Below are 12,224 nucleotides of genomic sequence, written 5' to 3' on the forward strand. Positions count from 1 at the left end.
CGTTGAACTGTTGAACAGAGTTGAACAGGTACCATTTTTTTTTATTTTTTTTTTGCAAGTAGACTTTTTCTGCATCACTTGGGTATTGTTCATACACATAGGTACACTGTCACAAAATAAATCCTATGTAGGAAGGACAGCACCAACTCTTCTCTCAGCTTGCAGTTAGTGGATTTTTGCACTGCCGTGAATTACTTGCTGAAAGCTTTCAGCTTCTTCTTCAGTTGTGAAGACAATATTGCAGGCTCCAGCCTTGCTGTTATCAGTTTGACTCATAAACTGTTATCAGTTTGACTAATAAATATAGTTTTATCTCTTACGGGACTCTTTCCAACCCCACTTAAAGTTTCTCATAAACTTGTTCTTACATATACTTTTGGACACTGGATCAAAGTGTCCCAACATGAGTGCTGAAGTTCCTTCAAATCATCTGTAGGACCTGATGACATTTTGGACCATCCAGATTCTCTTTTGTCACTCAGACTTACTCTTGGCTTAAAAAATATGAGATTAAAAATGTATTTCTTCAAAGAATTTTCAAACTGCTTCAAGGTTTGCTGCAAGAACAAAGCAACTTGTGCCTCCCTCCTTCTGAACATGTTTTTTATTAATGCACTTTCCGGATGGCGGTTCATGCTCTCTAGCACTTACAGTAAATCTGTGTGGATGCAAAAGCTCAGCAGAAGCTTCTAACTGTGTTGACCCTCTGTCCTTGAAGAGACTGCCTGCTGTTCCCAGTGACCTTCTGGTAAACCAGCGTAGGTTTCCAGGCTAAGATTCCTGTAGCTATGGCATATAAACTGTGAGAAGGACAAGGTTAATTACATTGCCAAAATGTCGTATTCTATGATGTGGACCTGAAATAAGGATAGCTTTAGATATAAGAAATAAGTACAGCAGATTGGATGAATTTTACTGTTGGATTTACTTAGTGTAATTCTATGAATCAACAAGGCATTTGTCCCACTATGTATCAGTATATAAGATCATGCCAGAATTTTTCATTCCAATTTAAGTTTCAAGTGGATTTTGAAAATTATTATATGCATTTAGCAACAAAGCCTTGATTTAAGAGAACTTTTGAATATAATTTTTTTTTTTTTTAAATATTACCCTATGATTTTTAGAAACATACCTTAAGGGAAAAAAAAAAAAAAAAGAGTATTTTAAACTTATGCCTTTCTGAAAAATGCTATTATGGTTGCCAGGCATCTGAAAGACAGTACTGTGCTCTGAGGGAGGTCATCGTTGCTCTTTTTATTGGTGAAGACTGGAAGTCAGAGGTGTCAGCCTGCTTGGAAACGTAACTGCAAATCCAAGTATCCGGCTCTGCTCCAGCAGCGGTGCCAAACTACTTGTTCACTGAATGTTTTATGGCATTATATTTTGTGATTACCAGCCCGGCTCCAAAAACAAGAACCCATGGTGATGTCAGATCCTTCTGCTTCACAAGTATAAGCGAGAGTCTTGTTGAGAGGCACAAATCCTCCCTAAAGGCTGATAACCATCTTGCTTATAATGTGCTTCAGAAAACAAGTAGCACAAGGAAGGTATTTTCTGTTTTGCCAATCCTTTCAAAGTGGAACAGATCTGCTAAACAGAGCACAGATGGCTCCTGAATAGTGGCTTAAATGCAAAGCACCAATTGAGGGAAGTGGTACTTTTCCATCTCTGAGTAAGAGCTTTGAATCTTCTTGATCTATTTTGTTTTGGAAATACATTTTAAATGTATAACCAATACCAGAAAGTGAAAACTACAGAGGAATTACAAAACCTACAGAAAACAAACAACTTATCTATTCCCATATATATTTTCAAATGTCTGCTGTGACTTCTTGCAGTTTCTAGTTCAGATTTTCTGATTTATCAATATTAAAATAGGAGCATTGGAGAAACTGATTTAGACACAGCAAATTAGGTAGAACTCTTTAAAATTGTATAGTTAATTATCTGTGTAACCTAACACTAATTCTGGCAATATTCAGACCTTGGAGGAAAAAAAAAAAACAAAAGAAGAAACAACTAGATATGTGATAGATTACATATTAAATGTGAAAGTAATACTGGATTGTTGTTTAAGTGAAAACATTTGGGATCATTGAACAAATACTTTTAGACTTATCTAAACCCTCATATTTTACTGGTGATTTAAAAATAAACTCTCCCAGCTGTGGCACCCTGTATTTTTAGGTATGTACCAGCTGGGTGGAACCTGTTCTTCTGTATGTTATCCATATACAGATGCAAAGTTCTTAATGTGAGCAATTCTGAGTCTTATGGAAACTGTAACCTACCCAAGGTAGTTGGTCTTTTCCCCAAAATTCTGTGTGGATGGCCATCTTTGACACCTATTCATAGCTGGAGGCTAAGTTCAAAACTCTTGTGTGGAGCAATCTCCTGTCTTCATGTTCTAAAGCAGAGAGCCAATGATGACTTGTTTCTGTGCCAGAGCACTTCCAACATGCCTGAAGCATAAGTTTGGCTGATACCATGGACAGGGGAAGGGGCAATAGTCATTTTTTCCTAACATTCATAGAATTTTAGAAGCATTTTACTCTGGTGCAAAGCAAGGGTTCTTTGAGGCTTTGTATCTTGTGTCTCCCTCTTCCATTTTATTTTTATTTTTTTGTCACTCTGGTTAATAGTCTGTTATCTGCTAAATGGGATTGGCCTTTGAGCTCAGAAAACTTCAACACACTAAATCTGTGGAGTCATGATATGCTCCTTCACTGTATTTTTGGGCTAGAAGGGTATAGTTAGTTCCCACACAAGGGATAATTTTAGGATGTTGCTGTTACCACAAGAGAAGATGCTGGATTGAGGGTGTCAGGTTGTTTTATTAGAGACACATATGGGTAACTCTGTTCAGTGGATACCTCACGAAAGTGTCAGTGTGGTTTTCTCTTGGCCTGGAAAGCACAACAGCTCGTGCTGACAGGAGATGACACAATGTGGTGTTTGCTTTTCTCCAGTTCTGCTTGAAAGAGTGATTAGCAGTGCAGCAGAGAGGTTTCTACCCTGCAAGAGGCCTCTTGGAAAAGCGGGGTTTGCTGTTATTTCTGTGAGTAGCCTTTTTCAAAGCATGTATTTTCAGGTCTGGTTGCTCTTGACCTGAGAAGGGAAAGTAGGGGAGAAAAGAAGTCATGCAGAACACATGTTCTTTCTGGAGCATCTGCAACAGATGAGAGAGGATTTGATTTCAGCTTCAGGGAAGAAGAGTTGGAACAAAGCTGCCAGCATGTTGGATTAGGGCACTTAGCAGAGCTGAGCTATGGCACAGTCCGACCATGATCCAGGATATTTAATATGCTTTTGTGATGGTGTTTTAGTAGGTAGGTTTGTTGGCATTGGTGTCTATCTTGTTTTATGTACTATCACTAAGGCCAGATTAAAAGTTTTTGTTATCAGCTGAGAAGCCTTCATGAAATTCAGACAGCTTTAGATGACAGAATCTAAATGGATTCATTAATGATCTAAGTGGATAATTAATGCATTATGAGGCTGGGATCTTTCTAAAAGAGTTCAAGTATTGTCTTTCATTTGCAGTTTGTTTATTTTAGTATTTTTCTGCATTTTCAATCAATATAAACAGCATAATGTAATTAGAATAAAATTGACTGGAAGTAAGTTTCTGCAGGGCACCATAACACATAGCAGAGTGCCTGCTTTTCCTTTCTAATTATAGTACAAAAAAGGGAATCCTTCTGTTTGAATTCCTTTTCTTCCTCCCTTAAATTTTGCAATAGCCCCTGTCCTCTCAGAGTTCTGCTCTCAGTATCTTTCCAATGCTCTGGATATGAATTCAGAATAGAAAAATTAACAATCTGCTTTTCCATCTGATCTTTTCTTAGATGTGTGACGTCTTGGTCTCTTTCTCCCCTTGGTTTCTTTCTGCGGGTTATTCCCCTACTGGCTGAGGAGAAAGAAAATACACTGTATCAAAATGAACTGGTTCTCGTTCAGTAGAAATGGCTGAAATAGCACCAGCATCTAAGAATGCTGTGATAAACTCCTAAATTATTGAGATAATAGCACACGGCAAACAGGGAATAGTTACAGAGAGGTATCTAAAGAAAAAGTATGAAAGCAGATCATTTTTAAGAGAGGTAATAACTCTTGTACTTTGTCTGCTTGATGCAAGATCTACAAGTCCTTCATGCTGCTTTAGACCAATCTGTTAATTGGTAATAGTTACACTTTTTTATCCTACAATCACTCAAAGGCAGCTGTTCTTCACCAGACGTGTAAAAGAAAGATTGATAGCAGGGCTATTGTTTGTCTCAGTGTGGGGGACTTATATAGCAACCAGCTTTGAAACAATGTTGGGTAGTTCTCATTAAAAGAGTGTCTGTGCTTTCTGAGTGATGGGAACAGCCTGATCCGGCTTAGTCCTGTCTGGATCTCATGCTCAGTGAGTTCCCATCTGTGGAGTTTCCAGGACTTTTCCCAGGCTGTGTGCACTCACTTCACCCACTCACATGGACTGCAGGAGGTTTGTGGAAGGACTGCAGTGTGCAAGGGAATACTGCTTTTTCCTGCAATGATTCTCAGAGGCTCTTTTCCCCATTAAAATGTTATGGTGACATGCTTTAGATTTCTTTTATGTGGATCTGTGCCAAAGTCCATTAAGTCTATTCAATGGGACTTTCCCAGTCTGCAGTCTCTGAGAAATCCAGAATGAAAGCACCTGTGCCTGGCTGCTGAGCTACTGGTCACATAGGCCCACATACTTGTCTTTGGGGTCTGCTGCATCACTCCCTCTGCCCCTCTCTCTGGGTGACTAGAAGTCCTAAAGCCAATTTCAGATTTCCTTTGTGAAGAAGGAAGAAAAACAGTGGAACAACATGAAATGCTTTTCTTCATGAAGAAATCTCTTGGGAAGGACTTGTGCGCTAGATTTGAAAGAGATTGGCACTGATTATTTTTCACTGTGATCCAATGGCATTTCACAATCCCCTCTGAGAAGCGTTTGCAGGAAAGCAAGCATAATGGTAATGCTCATCCCAGTGACCAGGGAATGTCATGCAGCGTGTCTTCCCATCACAAACAGACTAGCTCTAATTTCCTAGTTTGGATGTCAGAATAGTCAACGTTGTCTTTGGGCCATTAAGTCCATTAGGAATCTGTTTATCTTTTATTGTTGTGGCAGCTGGCTAAATTATTATGTATTCATCATTCACTTCCTTTTGTTTTGCTATGCAGACACTCTTCAGGTAGCAGGAAGAGGCAAAGGGCAAACCAGTCCTGTCCTTTGAGTCGTGTAGTAGCCTTGCATTGTGTCTCCTAGGGCAAGACTGGAGCCTGAAGATCTGCTACCTGCAGCCTTGTTATCTGCAATAAACAGTGGTCAACTGAGCTTGAGGATACAACACACCAGATTGCTCCCGTATCTATTTTTCAAGTCTTTGTAAGAGGTGGCACAGTGATGCTGAGTAAACAATTACTGTTTGGAGGACAAATCTAAGAGTTTTTTTTACAGATGCACTCAAACTGTTGAAATACAGGTATGTTGAGGAGACAAACAGAATTGTCATTCAAAATACATATCAGTGTCATGAACATCTCCATACCATAATCCAGATCATTGCATTAAAAGAGATCTTGCCATCACTACATGTATGATCTGCACATAAAAACAGTAGCCAAAAGGTGGCTGTGAACTAAGGGTCCAATTAACTTCTTTACATAGAGAATTCCAGCAGCAGGTATTGCTCTTCTCATATTTTGAGGATTTGAGTGCTGACTTGAGCGTGTGAAATCTCTAAATTTGTTTTGTTCAGATAACCAGCTCAGTATGAGATAGATGTGCCCTCTTGTAACTTGGTCTGGATATAAGGGCTCTGTAGAGACCTGTTCATGTTTTAATCAGATGATAATGGCATTTTTCTTTTGGAACAGTCTTCACCTCTTGCAAAATAATGTATGTTTGGAAATAGATGGAGAGGAAAAATAACTGAAATAAGCTGTGTATGTTTTCTTGTAAGTGTTTTGAAAACCAGGATGCGCACGTACAAGAAGCCCCCAGGTAGATTTTACAGTGGAAATGGGCATATGCATAGCAAGTCCTCTTAGACGTTACTGACCTTGGTTCCATTGTAAGTCATTTTCACGCAGATGGCCTTTTAATAGTGTATAGGTAACATTATCCTCTGATGCTTCTGCCTTGAGTCTGCTTTCAGATCCTTGTGCCCACTTTCATTTCCATTGTATTTGAGCTGCAGTCAAGTAACAGGAAAAAAAGTCTGTTATTTCTTACTGTACTGTTTCATCTCTGACCATTTTGTAATACTGTTTCATTTTGGAGGAGACTTTCTGTATCACTGTAGTGTTTTGTGTCAGTACGTAGCACTACAGATTGAAGGAACTTGAGGGGAATAAGCACCCTTGCATTGCATGGGAAAGCGGCTTCACATTAAAGTTTTTCATTCTTTTTGTACATGCAGGGGGTCAAGAGAGATTTATCACTAACATTGGTAATAGCTTACTGAGAATAGGACACAGCATAATTGTATGGCCTTTATTTCTAGTTTAATTAAATAACTTAGTTTATGTGAATGATTCATTGTCAGAGTTTGCTATCGTTGCAGAAGGGCTTGTGTAAATAGAGCATGGTTGGTTATTTGTCTGTTCTTGGCTGAGTGTGGTCAAAGTATATTCTCTGTATCCTCAAAACTTGTGTTTAAAAGAGGTGAGTGGAATTTTAAATTTTGAGGACTGATGTTACCTAATGTTCCTACATGATTTATTTGTTATAGTGAAAGAGTGCTTTCCTTTGCTTTGGCCACTATGAGTGAGAGCTTTGCATAATTCAGTGCTCGTATCAAAGGAAAAGATGTTCAGCAGCCAAACTTGTATTTCTAATGCTGTTGTGGATTCCAACAGCTCTCTTCCGTGTTAGATGTGGCTTCATCAGGGAGGAAGAATAAAGTAAAATCAAGAAGTGAGTAGGCATTTTGAAAATGTTGGCTTGAACATGTCAATTTTTGCATTTCTAAACCAGGGGATTGGGAATATTTCATAGGACTCCATAAAGGCCCCATGAGTGTTTGCAGAGAGTTTAGGAGATGTAGCTTAACAAGTCATGTTTCATTGCAAGGAACAACATCTTCACTCGAGACCACACCTCTGGTGCACTGATATTATGTGTTAAATCCACATGACAGTAGGCTGTGAAGACACTGTTAAAAGCAGATTTCCCCAGATGTGCTGCTCTCCTCTCCTCCATAAATTTTGTCTGGATTACGAGAAGAGGAATTTGTTAATATGTCCTAGGTGCCTCCAGAATGTGTCAGAGCTGCTGTCAGCCTGTTATTTGTTGTAGGATGTTTGTGACCAGAGCACTTTTTACAGGTTGTCCTCTAGTCTTAGGAGTATATGAAGGGCTAGAACTCCTCAGTGGAGTTTATGGCAAAACCATCGTATCATACAAACACTATCCCAATACATTTTTCAAATTGTAAAATATTTCAAATTGTAGGTTTGTAAATTGTGCATATTGAGAGCATCAACCACAGTTAGAGGGTTAGGAATCTTTCAGGAAAAACGAAGTTATTAACCTACACCTGAGAGGAAACCCAGCTCCTTCTCTTTGTTTACTGATAATGTGCAGTTTTAATAACTTGCCTGCCCCGTCACAGGCTAACATCAAACCTTGCACTTAGAGATTGAATGTACGACATATGGCATGTAAGTAATGAGATGGGGTTTTGTTCATCCTTTCAGTTAATTCTGTGTGTTCTTTTTTTTCCCCCTTGTGCTGCACGGCTGATTACCACCCTAGGACCTTGCAATGGGACACAGACCCCTCAGTGCTGCAGCTCCAGTCTGACTCTGAACTTGGGTATATGTCTGCTCTTTATGTTATTCATTTATCATTTCTTTGCAAGAGTTATGTTGCGAATGCTTCCCAGATGAGCTGTTTGTATGTGATTTTCATTTGCTTTATTGACTCAGAAAGACCATAATTTAAGTTTCCTTTTTTCAGTTTCATCAATAAGAAGCTTCAGCAAAGCCATCTTTGTGGAAAAAAACTACTATTTAAAGAAGCTCGTGAAAGATAAGCTGCTATTTCTGTTGCCTGAAACACAATACAAATAACTATTTCATTACAGATGAAATGTTATTATTGTGGCACTTTAATGTGCATGTACAGTTACACTGGTCTTGTTTGTACCTATTGATTCAGACTTCTCTTTCTGAATCGTTTGCAAGGTACTTTTCCCCCTTCCTTCTTGTTTTTGTTGTAGTTATGTTGTTTCCACATGCAGTAACCCACATGTTACATTTTCCCCCTTTTCCATAGGAGCTGTATATGTATTTATAATTGTACACTTTAGGATCATAGTCTACTAATTGACATTAAGGTGAGTTCAGGTCAGTCAAGCATTACCTAATTATACTAGGGCTAAAATTAATATTCTCCAGTTTGACATGGAATTTCTCTATTCTAACTATCTGAAAAAGTTGTTTAGGTAGCAAAATATAATTAGTTTAGTTAAGAGGAGTACCAAATATGTTTATATTTTACAAGGTCACTGTATTAAGGAGCAGAAATTCATGTTTGTCCTGAATGTAGTTGAGCATCATCAAGAAAAGTCTGACAGCATGAAGAGGTTCCTTCTTATCTCCTGCAAGCAATCAAGGAAAATCAGAAACAATGGCTTTTCTGAACAGTATCTCCAGATCTAACATCAGTGCTGTGTTATTGCTGAAGCTCCAAGTACATTGTTATGGCTTGGTAACCACAAAAACAAACAAACAAACAAACAAAAACCTTTAATAAGTTACTTAATAAGTGACTTTGTGGTCACTGAAGTTATCAGAGTGTGCTGGCGAGTGAAAATGCTGCTTGCGACCATTTCAGATTGAATTTTGCAGTCTCTTCTAGATAAGAAAATTGGGTGCTGTATTTTCAACATAAGAGGCAGCAAAAAGAGAGAAAATAAATAGTAAAGGAGAAACAGCAAGAACTGAAGACATGAAATGCCCACATGCAGAGCTATTTAGGATAAACTGTTCCTCTGAAAAGGAAAGGTAACTGTCCTTCAAGTTCTTCAGAACTTGACTCATAAGCAAAACCAAATCTCTGCACTGAATAAATTGTTCTGCCTATGAACTGCTGGGCTTTCCTGTCTGAGTTTCCTGGCAAGTTTCTTATTCTTCTGCAAGTTCTTTGCATTTTCTCCCCAGCAATTCATGTGGAATTCATTCACCATTCTCTAGGCTTCAAGAAAAGACAGTTTCCCTATTAATAACTATTAATTGACAGGGCTCCCAGCTGCAGTTAGTTCTGTTTACCAGGAAAAAAAAAACAAAAAACAAAAAAACAAAACAGGAATGGAAAGTATCCAGAGCACTTTCTAAATAGGCTTTCTCCATCTTCCGGAATAATTAGGAATGCTTTTATTTCAGGAGTAATTTCAGGTAGATGCAACATCTACAGCATCACCTGGATCATACAAAAGGGGAAGAGTTTCTAAAGCCGTCCTTTCTCTTCTACAAGGTAGAGTTAGGCAGAGGAATATGTATTTCCCTGGTATATGGCTAATGAGACTAGATAAAACACCAGCATGAAAGAAATCCTGCAGAGGGGGCAAATGATGTGTGTAGCTAAACACTTCACATCTTTCTTCTCCTACAGACAGAGGAATCAATTTTAATGCATAGGCTTTAATTACTGTCTTTCTACTGACATCCCATAGGCAGTTTTGAAAGGAATCCTTCAAAGTTTATGTGCTCTCTAAGATGAACATCCAATAAATTGTAAATGAAAAGAATGATGGGTGTCTCAGTGCACATGGGAAACGAGACATTTTAGTGCTGCCCTAAAAAGAATTAGACTAGAGCATTATAGCCCATATTTAGCTGTGCCCATGTACTGAAAGGATGTTCCAGTTTTCTAGAAGTGATTGGGACCAAGGGTTAGGTTGGCTTTTCATCACCTAAAGATCATTACAGGTTGATTAGTAAGGTGAAAAAAAGAAAGACCGTGTTCCTTCAAATGAAGACTTTACAGTCTTCATCGGTTAGAGTGACACTATGCATTTAGACAACCATCAGCAGTTCATGAATAATAAATGTTTTAGGTGAAAAATTAAACACATTCTCTCAGCACAATGTTTAGGGCAGTAGTTCACTTACCAGTCTAGACAGGAGCTAACCCAACAAGCAGTTAAATCCACCTCTCCATGAGGACTGATGTTCCCCCATCCCTAACCTGTGAAATATATATGGAATGACCTTAGGTGAAACTGTTGTTAGAATTAGTCGAGGTTCTAATTAGGTCTAGATTAGACACATTATTAGTTAGAGCTGATACTTAACAGAAGCTCTTTCAATGAAGGAGGCTTAAGAATCTCAGTAAAAAGAATCAGATTGAGACGATGGAGGACTGGTTGTGAAGGAAAATCTTTCAAGCTTGATGTCAAAGGATAAAAGCATGTAAGATTTTTCTGGAAAAGATATCTATTAATGCTTAAATTCATGCATACCCTCATTTAAAGAAGCTACAAGTGTACTACTGAAGCTTTTTTTAGCAGCTACATGTTCTTAAAGTGTATCATAAGCTACATAAGTTTTTCTGCCTCCCATAGAGAATTTTCAGGGAATCCATGTGTTTATTCACGTTGGTACATTCACAGGTGTTTGTGAGAATGGTGAACAGGACAGATTCAGAGCTGTAACAACCATTACTGCTCTAGTGGTTTGTTATGTGATGTGGCTGATTCATACTGATTACCCATTGAATCAAATTGCATTCAGCTTAATAAATCTAAGCCAGTAAAACAGATTAGAAGGATATATAGCTGATACAGCCTTAACAAGCATAAGAGTTCAGTAGGTGTCAGCCAGCGATGACAGTTTCTTTTCGAATACTCGTTTGTTTTCAGACATCAGTGTTAACTGTAAAACCGCTGTAAATGAATGAGATAAAAAATAAGTTTGACCTCTGTTCTTCTGGTAGCCAGGAAGATAGAGAGGAAATGAATAATATGCGTGAATTTTCAGCTTTTCCAAATTGTTCTCCTTAATAACATGACAGTTCAGAAACATTGTGTCCCCACATTTATTTCCTGTAAATGTGTGAGCACACTTGCACATGCCAATCTGGGCTTATTTAGTTCATCCATTTATTATTTGCATATATATATATATTTGTCTGCTGAAAGTTGGTGGTTTTTTCCAGTAAAAACAACAACAAAAAGACATCTTTGCTTATTTGCTTATTTACAATCAAATAATATTCAGGAAATAAAACTGTTCTATTTTTTTCCTACCACTGTTGGGTGAACGGTGTACAACTGAAAGAGTTTGTGATCATGCACAGCCATCTCTCTCCATTTTCTTTTACCCAGATACATTGTTGGCTGGATCTACTGATTTAGTTCACATGGCTCATTTAAAGTTAGGGGAGTAGTACAAACAGAAGGCTTTATCTGTTCCAGGTGTGTCTCAGAGCTCCACTCCAACCCTTGCATTAGGACTCTAATGATCATGGACCTACAGCAAGTCCACTGCTATTAACCCTTGTGGAAGAGAAATTATTTTGGATTTTTGTAATTATGGAATTATGGAAATTATTCACCCTGCTCTCAGGTGAACATCCAGCTGTCCCAGTCTGGCATATTTTACACCTGCTGTGCCTCTTGCACTGTTGATTATCTCAGGCTGAGGACTGAATCTCTTGAACAGGCTCAATGTTGTAGTAATAACTTTGTGAAGGAAGAGACAGGTTTGTTGTGTGTTGTGAGGGACAGAAGCAGGTCGTACTTTTCTCCCATTTACAGTCTCTCTCAGCATCATAACCCAGCTCAACCTAGATCCAGAGAGTTTTTACTACCTATGTTTTATTATGGCAAATGATTTCCAGGTTAATTTTCCTTACTGTACTGTTTTCATATACAGTGCATTGTGTTTTATCTTAGCAAACACTGAAGTATTTTTTTAATCCTGTTCTTAAAATCAAACACTTTTGTTCCCTCTACTGATTTAACATAACTAACCTTTTGATGTCCTGTGTTCCATCCTAGCCGAAGACTGCACAAACTAGGGGTGTCAAAGATTACCCAGGTTGATTTCTTACCTCGGGAGGTGGTATCCTACTCCAAGGAGACTCAGACACCTCTTGCCACACATCAGTCTGAAGGTAAGATATCCGTTTTTCAAAAGCATTTTCGTAGAAAATAAGTATTCAAGTCAGACTTAAAGAATGTAAGAAAATTAAT

The 12,224-nt window shown here is 38.3% G+C and overlaps 1 protein-coding gene across 9 annotated transcripts in view; it reads left to right on the forward strand.

The window, feature by feature from the left end:
• Window positions 1–12,224, forward strand: part of DYNC1I1 (dynein cytoplasmic 1 intermediate chain 1) — a 174,844-nt gene that overhangs the window by 26,279 nt on the left and 136,341 nt on the right. For 6 of the 9 annotated variants that reach the window (XM_015853636.2, XM_015853639.2, XM_015853637.2 and 3 more), the window contains 2 exons: window positions 7,781–7,840; window positions 12,030–12,145. In XM_015853636.2, coding sequence (XP_015709122.1) covers window positions 7,781–7,840; window positions 12,030–12,145 — 176 coding nt within the window. The remainder of the gene's footprint in view (window positions 1–7,780; window positions 7,841–12,029; window positions 12,146–12,224) is intronic. The other 3 variants (XM_015853641.2, XM_015853645.2, XM_015853646.2) reach the window with 1 other exon arrangement.

Source organism: Coturnix japonica, chromosome 2 (genome assembly GCF_001577835.2).
Source record: "Coturnix japonica isolate 7356 chromosome 2, Coturnix japonica 2.1, whole genome shotgun sequence".
Taxonomy (NCBI): Eukaryota; Metazoa; Chordata; class Aves; order Galliformes; family Phasianidae; genus Coturnix; species Coturnix japonica.